At 49.0% G+C, this 15,272-nt stretch overlaps 1 protein-coding gene and 1 pseudogene across 3 annotated transcripts in view; one reads left to right on the top strand and one right to left on the bottom strand.

Moving 5' to 3' along the window:
- NOL4L (nucleolar protein 4 like) overlaps positions 1–15,272 on the bottom strand; it is a 130,265-nt gene that overhangs the window by 49,320 nt on the left and 65,673 nt on the right. For all 3 annotated transcript variants that reach the window (XR_004484792.2, XM_004272711.3, XM_033433469.2), the window contains exon 4: positions 13,592–13,701. Coding sequence is in view for 2 of the 3 variants with exons in the window: in XM_004272711.3 (XP_004272759.1) it covers positions 13,592–13,701 (110 nt within the window). In the remaining variant the exon portion in view is untranslated. The remainder of the gene's footprint in view (positions 1–13,591; positions 13,702–15,272) is intronic.
- On the top strand, positions 6,024–6,493 carry LOC101271521 (60S ribosomal protein L23a-like; annotated as a pseudogene).

Raw genomic sequence — 15,272 nt, 5'->3', positions numbered from 1 at the left:
GGGAGTCAAGAAGCTGTGGAAAAGCCACAACCCATAAATGCTCGGCCCCCTCCGCCCCGGAGCCAAGCAGCCCGCATTGCGGCGCCTTGAGCAGAAGTCTCCACAAAGCCACCAGGGGTTTCGCCCTCAAAAACATGTGACAAAAAACAGGGAGGGCGGGAGCAAGCGCCCCGCCCAAGATATCCCCCTCGAACTGGGGGATATCCAAGAACTGGGGTCAGGAGTTCCATTGTTAAAAACAACAACAGGACGTGGCCATGAGACAACAAGGCCCCTCTGGGTCTCAGTCAGGCTGGACCCAGAGTCGGAGGGGGGTGGGGCACAAGGTCGGCCATTGGTTCAGTGACCATCTGGTTTGAGCTGCTCCTTCCTGGCCCAGCTGGGGAGAGACACCTCCTTTCCTGTTGGGTCCTTAGAGACAGAGCAGGGAGTCAGCTACCTGGGTGCCTTGAGGGGCGGTTCTCAGTCAGAGGTCTGAGAAGACAGAGCTGCTCCCATGGACGGAGGCCCAGGTAGCGGCTCCTGACCTTGCCCCCGCCTTTTCCCTTGACACAGATAAAGCATCTTCAGGCCAGCCCCACATGCAGGATTCTGCTCCGGGCACCAGGCAGCTCTCCTGCCTGCACCAGTAAATTATGGGCACTGCATGCATTTTCCCCCCCAGATAATGAAGCTGAAAGGCTGCGTCAGCATCCTTGCAAGCATGGGGGTGGATTTGGTAGCCTGGAAGGGGGCTGAGACTTTTGGAGCGGACGGGGACAATGAGTTGTTTAGGTTTGGGGTATCTACTAACTGCATCAGGCAACTGGCTTTGGAGACAGGATGTTGGTCGTTTTCTGCTTCTTTCCCACACAGCTTCAGGGAAGCAGGAGGAAAGAAGAGAGACACGGACGTCCTGAACCCAGGCTGCCCTGGCGAAAACAGCCGTAATGCTCACTTTCTTCAAGTATTTGGAAACTGTAGCAAGTTTCTTCAAAGCACCGAGGACTGTCAGTGAAATATATTGATCACTAAAACAATGCCCTGTAACAAAGATGTTTGACAATGGGTTTTTCACTTCCCTTTTTGTCTTCTCAAAAAAGAGGTTTCTGGCTTCCCTGGTGGCGCAGTGGTTGAGAGTCCGCCTACCGATGCAGGGGACGCAGGTTCGTGTCCCAGGCTGGGAAGATCCCACATGCAGCGGAGCAGCTGGGCCCGTGAGCCATGGCCCGTGAGCCATGGCCACTGAGCCTGCACGTCCGGAGGCTGTGCTCCGCAACGGGAGGGGCCACAACAGTGAGAGGCCCGCGTACCACAAAAAAAAAAAAAAAGAGGTTTCCCAGAAAACTTTCCGTCTCAAGTTTCAGCGATGCCCTATTTTGCCTGTCACCATCTTTAGGAGGATGGGAACGCTGGGCTGTCAATATTTATAGCCCCCAGATTCCAGCACGGAAGTGTGATGCTCCTGGCTCACGGCCCACCCGGTCTGCTGGGTGAACAGAAAGGCCTGCAATCAAAGTGTTTCAGCTTCATGTTCACGTGGATGGATCAATGGTGCCTCAGTATCTTTCCCTCACCAAGAACGGAGTATGAAATTTTTTAAGGCATTAAACTTTTTTTTTTCAAATACTTCTTTTTTCAAGCCAAGGAAACTTTAAAAAATAAGGACAACAAGGAGGGGAACCATTCCTGCTACGTAGTAAGATATATTAATTACATGTATTAGATATTAAGACATATTAGTCTCAATACTTAAAACAGTGTGTAGTTGGTACATGAACAGACAAAGAAACCGGTGGACTGAATAGAAGTACACTCTGTTTCAGATGGAAATTTAGTAAATTATAAAGGTGGCATCTCAGATCAGTGGGAAGAAAATAGATTCCTTAATAAATGATGTTGACACAAAAGGGTAAAGCAGGACCTGTATCTCAGAATATACTAGGATGAGCTCCAAATGGATCAAAGATCAAATATGAAAAATGAAAACACATAGATGTTTTTGCTCTGTCATCTGAGAGGGTCTAAAAGAAAGGACACCCCAGTAGCAATAAGTACACTTAGTGCCCAGATCTTGGTTTTTAATATGATTCTATAATATAAGGAAGATATGGCTGATTCTAGGATTGGGGTAGAATATATACAAGACGAGCCTGGAGCATCTTGTAGTAAAGAAACACTAAAACAAAATAAAATCCTTCAAAAAACAAACCAACAAAAAACTTCAATGGGGGTATGTCAAAAGAGCACAGGAGCCAGCTGAAAGAGCTCCCGGTGGCCAAAGCCAGAACAGCTGGAGCATCAAAATAGATACAGCAGTACTGAGTTATAACCCCAAGTACAGAATAAATAGCCATATAAGTAAATGATTGAATAGATTTATAAATGAGGAAGGAGAGACAAACCTCCCATGCAAAAGAATTCCAAATAATGTATGTGGACACTTTACCCTCAAGGAGGGAAATTATAAACGCCACTGCTTAGGTGTGGGCTGCACATGGTGACTTCCTTCCAAAGTGTACAGTGATGACACCTGACAAACATTATGTCAGCCGGTGTGGCCAAGGCAACATCAACGGTCATGAGTCATGGTGACAGTAGGTATACTTGATACGATGTGGTAAAAATGGCACTCTGAGTTGGGCATTGACAGAGGCAAACTATTGTATACAGGATGGATAAACAACAAGGTCCTACTGTATAGCACAGGGAACTATATTCAGTATCCTGTGACAAACCATAATGGAAAAGAATATGAAAAGAATATATATATGTGTGTGTGTGTGTATATGTATAACTGAGTCTGCTGAAATTAAACACAACATTGTAAACCAACTATACTTCGATAAAATTTTTTTTAAATGGCACTGTGTCTGTGGTCTTCCTCCTAATAACCCATAACCCCAGTTTTATATTGAGAAAAACATCAGAGAAATTCCAAAATTCTACAAAATACTTGACCAGTATGCTTTAAAACTATCAAGGTCATCGAAACCAAGAAAAGGCTGAGAAACTATCACAGCCAAGAGGAGCCTAAGGAGATGTGACAAGTAAATGTTAATAGTATATCCCAGATAGGACTGTGGAACAGAAAAAGGACATTAGGTAAAAACTAAGGAAATCTAAATAATATATAAACTTTAGTTAATAATGTATCAGTATTGGTTCACTAATTGTAACAAATGTATCATACTAATGTAAGATATTAATAATAGGGGATGGGCTTCCCTGGTGGCGCAGTGGTTGAGAGTCCGCCTGCTAATGCAGGGGACACGGGTGGGTGCCCCGGTCCAGGAAGATCCCACATGCCGCGGAGCGGCTGGGCCCGTGAGCCATGGCCGCTGAGCCTGCGCGTCCGGAGCCTGTGCTCCGCAACGGGAGAGGCCACAACAGTGAGAGGCCCGCGTACCGCCAAAAAAAAAAAAAAATAGGGAAAACTGTGTGGGGGTGGATAATGTGGGAATTCTGCACTAGCTTCTCAATTTTTCTCTAAATCTAAAACTGTTCTAAAAACATGAAAATACTAAAAGAGAACACGGAGGCAGAGTGGAGTTAGGTTTTTCTTAAGACTCCAATGCAGAAGCTATTAAAGAAAAAAACTGATAAATTCTGAGTACAGAAAAATAAAAATGACACACACACACACACACACACCATAAGCAAGCTCAAAAGATGGAGGGCTAAGGCTGGAAAAAAAGAGGCAATGGCTAACTCTGGGGAATCAAAAGAAAGAAAACGTAATCACAGTGTGCTGATTGGCTCAGCTATGAACAACCTATACAGCCATTATAATAGAAATATAATAATTTACCTAACTAGGGAGGTATAAATAATACTGAGGGATGGAAGAAGGAGAAATAATACATGTGTTTATGAGAGGGTGTAATAGTGTACATACTTATCTCCTCCAGCAGGAAATTAAACAACAGTAACCAAAACAGCCCAAACTGAAAAGTCAAGAACCAGCAGCACGAGCACATGTTATGTACAAACAGGGGATAAATACCAGAAGAGACAGCTAAAAGATAAGAAAGGATGGAGGCTGTCTCTGAAGGGTAGAAATTGAAGTGGGGAGGCTGGGACAGGATCTGCTGTTTTTCTATATGACTTTTAAGATATGTATTTTTTATTGATAAAAATAAAAATGAATACAAATAAACAAAAAACATGAACACTTGAGAAGCTGTTTCTGAGGGTTAGCTGCCCTGGGGTGATGCGGGGGGGCCTGAGGGGCACGGGGCAGGACCTGAGATCAGCTACCCCACCTGCACATCTTCTCACAGCAGAAATGTGCCAAGGATCATTCTTTGCCTGGAGAAATCCAAACAGCAGCCTCGGTCAAGGTCAGTATTTCAGTGGCTTTTTGTTTTTCTTATCACAGTACAAACCTTCTACAGTGCCAGGGATTTACTGAGATGGGAAAAGGTTTGTGCTACAGCTTCTCAGATCTTGATAATGGGGCCAGTGGCATTTCAGGCCTTTCTTGGGCTCTCATGGAGGCAAGCTGGGCCCCCTTCACTCAGCTACATAAGGCGGGCTGATCCCAGAGGCCTTTGGGGGGTGTCTGAGTGGAGGGAGGCAAGAAATGGAACGTGAGAAGGAAGCCAGCAGAGGACCAGGAAGGCCTGGAGTTGGAAAGAAGGGAAGGAGGCTGGGAACTGAGAAAGTGGCCCCAGCAGACCTCAATGGGTGAGCCCAGTGGGGAGAGGAGGAGAGGGACTAAAATTCAGGCAGCTAAGGCTGCAGACCGCACATTCTCACAAGTTCCATGGAGTCCGCCCCTCATATTGCTCCATGCACATTTCCAGAGAGCAAACGCTGATGCTCAAAGTACAAATACTGGTTTAGAGAAGTAGCTACAGAAAGATAGTAGCAAAAATTGCAAAGGTGAAGAGACTGATGATGGGTAGATGCTGAGGGATGTGAAAGAAAGGTGCTGCCTCCACCCCTTGCCCCTTCTACTCCCCTGATACGTCCAGGGACCAGTAAAGGCCCAGAGTATATTTACGTTTTGCTTACATGCTGGGATTATAAAAGATCCTCACAAGAAAAAGGGATAAAACATGAGCGTTTGGGAAAGAAAGAAAGATGGAAAGAAAGGAAGGAAGGAAGGAAGGAAGGAAGGAAGGAAGGAAGGAAGGAAGGAGGGAAGAAAGAAAGATGCTGCCTCTCACAGTGAAGTCCAAGTTACTCTTTATGTTCTTAAGACCTACTGCCCTCCTTGACGCCCCCTCAGGGCAGACTGCTGAGGTCAAGAGCCCTCAACCTCCCCAAGGGTAGACCTCCAAAGTCAAGAGGCTCTGAAATCTTACTGGGAAACTGTGCTTTTGATCAACAAAATATCTCACTTTGCCCTATTTAATGCTTTTTTTGCCTTGAACATGTTTGCCTTGAACTTGTTTGACACTAATAGTGCTGCCCTCTCTTTCTTATGTTTTAATCTTCCTTTTTGTGTCATCTGAAAAGTCTTTTATAAATACCAAATGGATTTTATCATTAAAAAACCTCATCTGGGGCTTCCCTGGTGGCGCAGTGGTTGGGAGTCCGCCTGCCAACGCAGGGGACGCGGGTTCGAGCCCTGGTCCGGGAAGATCCCACATGCCGCGGAGTGGCTGGGCCCGTGAGCCATGGCTGCTGAGCCTGCGTGTCTGGATGACTGTGCTCTGCAACTGGAGAGGCCACAACAGTGAAAGGCCCGCATACCGCAAAAAAAAAAAAAAAAAAAAAAAAAAGTTTAAAAAAAAAACCCAAAAAACCTCATCTGAGCCTTTTTCACTCTTTGTAGTAGAATTTAACCCATTTATGTTTATTGTGATTTACTAGTGTTTCATCTTGTTCCTGTTAGTTTACCTATCTTTTCCATTTATTATATCTCTTTTTGGTTACTTCTTCTTTTATTCCCTCTTTTAATTACTCTTGCTGGACTGATCAAGTTTTCTTTGGTTCTTTTATTGTTCTCTAGTCATTTAGAAGTTCTACATTCTGTTTCTATTCCACGAATATTACTGTTTAATTTTCAAGAACACATTGGCCTTTTCACGATGATGGCACCGAAGGCAAAGAAGGAAGCCCCTGCCCCTCCCAAAGCCGGAGCCAAGGGAAAGGCTTTGAAGGCCAAGAAAGCAGTGTTGAAAGTCACCCATAGCCACAGAAAAAAGAAAATCTGGACGTCACCCACCTTCTGATGGCCCAAAATACTGCAGCTCAGGAGGCAGCCCAAATAGCCTCAGAAGAGCACCCCTAGGAGAAACAAGCTTGACCACTATGCCATCATCAAGTTTCCCCTCACCACCAAGATAGCCATGAAGAAGATAGAGGATAACAACACACTTGTGTTCATTGTGGATGTCAAGGCCAATAAGTACCACACTAAACAGGCTGTGAAGAAGCTCTATGACACTGGTGTGGCCAAGGTCAACACCCTGATCAGGCCTGATGGAGAGAAGAAGCCCTGTGTTCAGCTGGCCCCGACTATGATGCTTTGGATGTTGCCAACAAAATTGGGATCATCTAAACTGAGTCCAGCTGGCTAATTCTAAATATAAAAGTTTTCACTATTAAAACACACACACACACACACACACATCAGAACTGCTGCTTCCTTAAGATACCATTAAATCCTTGGACATGGCAAAGTTTCCATTCTGCTATTTCTCCCCTGAGCTCACACCCTGCCTGGGCTTCAGGGCAGCCTGAGGAAGGGGAAGGAGGAGATTACCATTGCTATCAAGCTCTTAAACCTGGGTGTCAGAGTCAGTACTCACAGGTTCTCCACAGGTAAAAGTCCTGTGAGTCAGGCACTGTTTAAGTAAGTGACAGGCTCTCACTGTAACCCATCAACTGTGCTTCCTCTTTAGGTCTGCCCATTTTGGGGGGCCCTTTTGAGCAGGAAGGAGGTTGAGAATGTCCATGTGAAAAGCAAGCCACAAAGAGGGGTAAGGACTCAGAGAGAGAAGGAGCAGATCCCTGTTTTAATCCCTCCCTATCCCATAACCTGGTCTAAAATATTAAAAAGTGAATGTGGCTAGCCAAAAAGTGGAAACAACCCAAATGTCCATCAACGGACGAATGGATAAAAACAATGCGGTCTATCCGTACAATGGAATATTATCCAGCCATAAAAAGGAATGCAGTTTTGACACATGCTACAACGTGGATGAACCCTGGAAACATGCTGAGTGAAATAAACCAGACACAGAAGGACAAATATGTGATTCCACTTATATGAGGTAGCTAGATGGTCCAATTTATAGAGACAGAAAGTAAAACAGTGGTTACCAGGGGCTGGAGGTGGGGGGAACGGGGAATTATTGCTTAATGGTTACAAAGTTTCGGTTTGGGGTGATGAAAAACTTTTGGAAATAGTGGTAATGATTGCACAACACTGTGAAGGTACTTAATGCCACAGAACTGTACACTTAAAAATGATTAAAATGGAAAATTTTACATATATTTTACCACAATTAAGAAAAAAGTGGGGCTTCCCTGGTGGCGCAGTGGTTGAGGGTCTGCCTACCGATGCAGGCGACGCGGGTTCGTGCCCCGGTTCGGGAGGATCCCACGTGCCGCGGAGCGGCTGGGCCCGTGAGCCATGGCCGCTGAGCCTGCGCGTCCGGAGCCTGTGCTCCGCAGCGGGAGAGGCCACAGCAGTGAGAGGCCCGCGTACCGCAAAAAAAAAGAAAAAGAAAGAAGTGAATGTGGAGAGCTTTTCAGAGTGGACTTGTTTCCTTCTTCTCTAAGGAAGATGCAAGCCTGAGAAAGTTTCACACTTGGAATGTGCTCATTTCCTGCCCCAAATCCTTGCCTGGCTCCCGAGTGCTGACTGAGGAAAGGGCTCTCTCGTGGCCTTGCTTGCAAGAGGTGCATGCTCTGAGTCCCCTCCACCGCCTCTTCTTCCTTCTCCTCCTTTCCCCAAACTGGCTCTGTTCTTCCCCAGCCCAGGTTCTCCTAGAGCTGTTACCCCTCAGCTTCCCTCACCTGGGCCCTCTTTGCTGGTCCAGATCTCATTTTAAAATAAGCGAGTGTCCCCTGAACCGCCTGGCAGGCTCCTCGTCCCCTCTTGTTTCTGTTTTCTTGTCTTGGATCACAGTTCCCTGGCTGCTGTCTTGTCCCCTCTACTAAGAAGAGCTCCTTGAGACCAGCTACGCTGTCTTACTCATCTTTGCGGCGCTGCTCTCTCGGACAAGGTCATTCACTGTGTCTATTAAGCCGAGGCTGCATAATAACATTACCACCAACAATAGCAGAGGTCACTGAGATTTCCTCTGTGCTTCTGAGGTGTCCGGCACGGTGCTAAGCACTATGGCTGCTTTGTGTCATTCAACTCTTGGAATAACTCAGTGACGTGGCTGTATTGTTATTATTCTCAAGTAACGTGAGGAAAAAGGAGCGCGGAGGGGTGAAACGGTTTGCCCGGAGTCACACAGCCGGTAGGCGCCGGAACTGGTACCGTCAGCCGGACTCCAGGGTCTCTGGTGGGCGGGCTGGAGTCCTGGCTGAGAACAGTGCTGCTTCCCGCTGGCCTGGAGACCCCCCCCACCCCCACCCTGCAGGCCCCACTTGTGTGTGGGGGAGGGGGGAAGCCTGCCCTCCTCCCCCAACCTCCAGGATCCAGGGAAAACTCAGGGCCGGGCGAGAGCTGCCGAGGAGAGGGAGGCAGACGTTAAGGAATCGAGAGCCTCAGTCACGTGGGTTTAAACAATGGGGCAGCGCACCACTTCACACGCTGCCGGGAGAACCATTAAAACCATTAGCGGGACATTAGTGCTGCTCCAAGAACTGGAGACACTGGAGGTGGGAGGCGAAGGAAGGAAGGTGCCGACAGCCCTCCCGCTCCGGAAAGAGCAAGGGGCTGGTGGAGGGGCGGTGGGCACCGGAAAAGCCTGAGCCAGGGGCTGCCCTGGGAAAGTTGCTGAGCCGCCCTGGGTCTCAGCCTCCGCTACTATAAAATGCAAGTATGTGTCAGGGAAGGAACACAGATGATTTGTCTTCCTCCTTCGGATCTGGATCTGATTTCTACAACAACAGGGTCTTGGTTCAAACACTGCGATCTCAGGAAAGATCAGGATCACATCGCCCGTAACGTGGCTATCAACTTATCCACGCACCCCTGCAGGTAACTGAGTGTTCACGAGGTAGGGGGCGACCTCTCCCCCACCCCAGCCCCTTACCAAATCCCTCCTCCCGTATTTCCTTAAGCGTTATATGCTTAAGGCGGCTCCCAGTTCCCAAGCCAAAGAAAGCTCTCTGCCCTGCCAGCGTCTCTGCCAAGGACATTTTCTCTCCACTAGCCGTGCCGGCGATCTGGCATTCAGTACCCAGGTGGCACACCGCCTCCGATTCTGAAGAGCACACCCTCATCCAGGAAGTACAGGGAGCAGCGGGGCTTGCGGCCGCGGCAAGCGCACAGGTTTGGACGCAAGAGGTCTGAGTTTCAGCTCACGTTAGTGGCTGTGTGACCTTGAGCAAGTACGGAACCTTTCTGAGCCTCAGCTACGAACCTGTAAGGCGAGGATGACAACGTGACCCTGCTGAGCTGTGAGGGCGAGGGGTGAGGTGTGTAAAGTGCTGAAACAGCATCCACCCTGCTCACTGCCCGTCCCTCCTCTGTTCCTCCTCTAAGCTCTTCCTACAGACCGCACAGCGTTAATTTCGGTTTTCCTTTCTCTCACTGAACTCTGAGAGCCATCAGGGCAGAGACGCTGTTCACTAGTCTCCTCAGCGCCTGGAACCATGCCAGTTCAAGTGCAGGATGGATGGATGGATGGATGGATGGACGGGTGGATGGGTGGATGGGTAGGTATGGGTGAGAAAGGAGTGAATGACAGGAAATTATACAATCAGCTTATCTGGTAGGTGGGAACAACAGGGCCCAGAGGGTAAGGAGACTGAATAGGATGGAAAATCAGCATCAGAAAAGCAAAGCGGGTTGTAAAATGGTGCAGATGGGGTAATTCCCTTTTCTATTCAACAGTCTGGAGGGGTGGACACCGAAATATCCACAGTGATCTGTGTGGTGAGATGATGGTGACGTTTGTCACCATGCTTTTGCGTCTTGGCAACTGAGGCCATGTGTATTTGTGTAACTAAAAGTATGAAAGAAACTAAAATGAGACAGAAAACAAATCAGCGGCTGCGTGAAGACGAGACCCGAACATTCCTCTTAGTGCACCTTGCACACGGCCCTGAGAGGGGATCTGAAACATCAGCGGCTGGGGGTGCACTTGCTGGCCGCCTCTGGCCCTATGAGCTCGGCCTGCACCCCTCCCTAGGACCCCATCTTATCAGAGAATGCTTTGGAACATTCTCTGAGACAGTCCACATCTCATGAAATCTTCACACCCTCCCCCTATGAGAAAATGTATTAACCATCAGTACAACTAAATGCGATTTCAGTTTTATATCTTTATGACTGTTTTCCCAAGTAAGGGGGAAAAAAAATTTTATCAGGCTACCCTCGCCTATTTTCAGCTCCATGTGGCCACCGCAAATGACAGCTCCTGGGGGGTCTTGTGTCTTAGGGTGGAGCTCCTGGAGGGTGGAGTCTGACCCCTAAATGTCTTGCATGTTGAGGACACCATAAATATTTGCTGCACTGGATCAGATGTCAAGAATCTTTTTTGTTCGTGTGAACATTATTATTAGATTTTCATATTAACTAATGTCCTCTGTGGAGAAAGACCCATTTCTCAGCACATTAACCCAACACAACTGGACAAAAGGTAACATGGTTCTGTCCAGTTCACAAGCACACTCCACCGCCTGTTCGTTGTCTGCTCAAAGCCAAGTGAGGGGAACATGTTCTACTTGCCTCACTAGTACAGCGTCTCCTGGATATCTAATGCTGGAAAAAAATGAATTCTTAGATTTTTCTCACCCAGAGTTTTTAGATGTAGAGCTTTGCTCAGCATTAATAAAATATCATTTATCCCGTTACTTTAGATTTGGGTTTGTTTTCCGTGTAGCCTGCATGAGTGATTTGTAGACACTACAGGCGTCTTCTGTTGGCAGGCCTTTCGGGGTCGCAGGGATGCTGCAGGGAATGAAACTACTTTCAGAGCCTTGTCTTGGGACGTGGGGTTTGACGGCAGCAGAGGTAGCCCTGTGGCTGCGTTGGGATAGGGAGCCATTCACCCAGTCCTGCTCTGACTGCACTACAGGAAAGAAGCTACCAATTCAAGTGTATGTATTTTCAGTTCCAACCCAAGCTGAAGAATCAAAGACATCTGGGCCCTTGGCCCTTCCTTGCTGCTGCAGATAAATAAACTAGTGAGCAATGCGACTTCTTGTTTGCCACGCGCCTGGCTATGGAACCGGGCTAACGGTGCTGGCTGAGAGGCTGAGGCCTTGAGCGCTCACTGCAGTGTGTGGAGTGTGGGAGACTGACAGCTGAAGGGCCCCAGGCACGAGGTGGGGTGCCGCTTCTCCTGCCAGGTGTGTGCAAGGAGGGTCTGAGCCTTTATCCCCGACCACGGGAATGTTCAGATGATCCCCATCTGGGAAACCAGAAATGGAGGCAAGGAAGACACAGCCAACTCCACTGTCCACGGAGGCCACCCCAATCTCAGCCTCAGTCCCAGCCACAGCATCCTGGGGACAAACACATCCCACAGTTCTCCCTCCCTTTGGGAGTAGCCTGAACCTCACCAGGGCAACTTATCCATCTTGTTACATGAACTTCCGTTCATTCACAGATGCGCGGCAAGTGCTTATATGCCCAACACTGTGCTTCTCCCACTTTCCTTTAGCTACAGAACTCCTCACACTCCCCGCACCAGCCACACCAGCCTCACAAATTCTCACTGGTGCTGTCCTCCCTCGAGCCACAGGGCCTTTGCACAAGCTGTTTCCTCAGCCTGGAACTCTCCTCCCTTCAGATCTTGATCTCAGCTCAAGCACCCCCTTCTGAGGCAAACCTTCCTGACCCCTGCCTCAGTCCCCGCACCGTGTCCATCTAAGTACTCATGGCACCATGAGTCTCCTGCCTGGCACTCGTCACAGCTGCACCGTGGTGCCTTATTACCATTTGTGCGTAATTTTTCATTAGTGTCTGTCTCCCCCTAGATCATAAGGAGAGCTAGGAATGGTACTGTCTTTGCTCATCCCCAGAGCCTGGCTCACGGAGTGGGGCTTCATAAATATTTGTTGAGTGACTGCATCCTTGCTAATGTACCTAACCTACAGTCTTAATGCCCCACAGACAGTAGGAATTTGTATACCAAATGAAACATAACAGAATCCATTAATGAGGGATCACAGAGTGGGCTACGCTGACCACTGCTGGTTCTGGTGGTGAGCTGGATGGAGCGCCATTTTGTAGAAAAGAAAGAGCCGTGGGGCTGGACTCCGGCTGTTTGGCTGTTCGAGTGCCTCTGCTCTTCACCCTGCGTGGTGGCGTTTAGATTTTATAACTATTAACAAAGCAACACCCTTATAACTGGCATTCCTGCACAAAAACAACTTTACCACTGTGAGTTGAAAATCCAACACCATTTTCCCCACTGACATTGTTTGTGAGTACATGAAGTTTCTTAGGGATGCAACCACCATAGAATAGACCATCTCAGATGAAAAGACGCAAGAGACACAGACGGCTCTACTACCCAGAGCCAAGCTTACTTCATTTGACCTTTGGAGGCTGTAAGGATGGGAGGGCACACCATGCCTCCTCCTCAGGGGAGTGCAGAACTCAAGCCAACCAGCTCAGATCCTCAAACTGGGTGCCACAGCCCCAGATGCCACCTGAGCGCGTCCTGTAACATCACCTCGGAGCTGACTGCAGAGCCATCACCCCCTGGGCGGACACAGGCTCAGGTTGTCAAGGAGACCAGCCATACCCAGGACGGAATGCACCCAGGGCTGAAGTCAGACTTTCAACGGAGGAGAAAGAACCCATTCCCCTTGGCAGGCCTCAAAGATACAGTAGGTTCATGTGTCAGACGAAAAAACTTGAAGCGAGAGGTTAAGACATCATTACTCTAGTTTTCTGGGCAGCGGCGGAGGGAGGGGGTGGCACTCACCTAGTCCTTCTCTGAAAGACAGTCAGGCTACTTGCCTTGCAAAGGGCTAGAAGGTGGGCTGTGTAGAGAGGCAGGCAGGAGGGGTTTTCTTTTCATAACCTGTTTCCATGGTGCCTGACAGCCCTGGGCAATCCACAGCTGGGGAGTCTTAGACAGCCGGGGAGGGGGAGCCCAGGGCCTTATGTCACCCAGGCCACCCTCCAAGGCCCATCTTCTTGGCCTGTCTGGGCCCCAAGGGTGACAGAAGCCACAGGCAGGCAGCAAGGGCCCCCCTCTCTCGGGGGAAAGGAGCCGAGTGATGTAGCAGACAAAGGGCAGAGCAGAGAGAGAACAACCCGAGGGCCAAGGTGGGCAGCTCTTACCCACCCCCTTCCTCGCCCCTGCCCTGAAGGAAAGTTTCACTGAAGACCCGGCAGACCCTCTAACTAGGAACACATTCCCTCCCTCCCCTCTCAGCCTGGACTGCATGGCCCAGATAACCAGATAAGGGCCTCTTTGATTTCCAGTGTGTTTACACAGGTCTCGGAAAGGATCGACCATATCCAGGCAAGTCAGGGCACCTCCAGGGGGGGTGAGGGGGGCGGACGCCTTACCTGCTCCTGGGAATTCATCACGCGCAACTTCATCTGCTTCAGGTACGTAGAGGTGAGGGGCATGTTGTAATCGATAATCCCGGAGACCAGAGGAGAGGGAGGCTCGTTTTCTGGCGGAAAGAAGAAAAGGAAGCCCCTTTCAGCCTGTGCTGTGGGCCACCAGCAGCCTGGCACCCACGTGGGGGACCCAACACAGGGACTGAGGAGGAGGGAGGGGAGGCCGGAGATCGCTGACTGGGGGCTCGCCCGCCGTGCCTGGCCCGTGGATGTGGACTGCATGACGCTTAAGTGCCAGTGTTTAGTGAGAGAGTTCACCGTTGAAAACCAGGGATTTCTGACTCCTTTGAGAAATGGAAGGTCTGGCCGCACAGGGCCCGCACTCCCATGTGGCAGACACCCACTGCAGCTGAGCCGCAGCCGCTCCTTTTAGACAGAGTGTGAGGGCTCCATTTTGCCACAGTCCCCACCCCTCCCTATTGTGCTGCACACTTTCACTCAACGATGATGCCTGCCAGGCCCCTGAAGTCATTTAAGTTTCCAATGCTGGCCTAAGCCAGCTCACGTGCCACACTGTCCCACCCCGTCCCCCAACCCCCACGGTATCCCCCCCAAAGCACCGTCAGGGACCACATCACTTGCAGGTCTGGGCCAGGCCTCCAGTATGCCCAAATTCTAGTTCCTCTTTCATCACACAGAGAGGAGCACTTTTCCTCCCATTTATTGCTTTCTTGTCCTGAACATCAAAGTAACGCATATCCCTTTTGTAGAGCATTTGCAAAGTGTGGAAAGATGTAAAGAAAAATTTTAAAAACCATAATTGCACCAAGAAGCTTGGCATATGCTTGTTTATTTTTTCCCTGTGATTTCTCTTTTTTATATACTTGATATCACAATGCATACAGAGAATTACAGTCTGCTTAAAAAAATTTTTTTTTGCTTAACATTTTTCTCATAGGCATTTCCCCCACCATCAAAAATCTCGTTTTGCTTTGCAAGTATAATTTTTATAGCCCTGTACTATTTTATCCTATTTTCCTTAAGTCATTCCCTTATGATTGATTACTTAGGTTGTTTGCTATTGGGGGTTACTATAAACACTGCAGGGGACATCCTTGTGCAGGAATACTGGTCTGTATTTATGACCGTTTCCTTTTTAGACCAGACTCCAAGACGTGGAATTTGTGGGTCAAAGGGTAGGAATACTCGGAAACTCTTGAAATGTCTGGCCATGCTGCCTTCTGCAAAGGCTCCTGCAGTGGACACTGCCCAGCCGTTGTGTTCTGCATCTTGGGTGCCACGGTGGGTACCATTTAGGAGAGACTGCAATGGCACAGGAATAAGTCAAGAAGACGAGAAGCATGATTCGAAAGGAGCCCATCACCTCTCTCTCCAGTCCAGCTTCCCCTTCAGATGTCTCCTGCTGTGACCAAGCTCAAAACCCTGGAGTCACCCGCTGGGACCCGTCACACGAAGCGGGGCCTCATTTCGTCACTTAGTCGCTTGACCTGGCTTCACCCTCCGTCCAGGGAATAGTCTTGGTTACCTGTTCTCTGGTTGCCTCTTCCCCCCGTCTCCAAGGGTGCCAGGCCCTTGACCCATGTCCCCCCTGGTGCCTAGTTCTGTTCATGGGCTGGGGTTTGAGTGGTGCGAGAAGTGGGAATGACCTTCCAGACGGGCCAAA

The sequence above is a fragment of the Orcinus orca genome, chromosome 16 (genome assembly GCF_937001465.1).
Source record: "Orcinus orca chromosome 16, mOrcOrc1.1, whole genome shotgun sequence".
Classification (NCBI taxonomy): domain Eukaryota; kingdom Metazoa; phylum Chordata; class Mammalia; order Artiodactyla; family Delphinidae; genus Orcinus; species Orcinus orca.
This window is presented reverse-complemented; position numbering and strand designations above follow the sequence as displayed.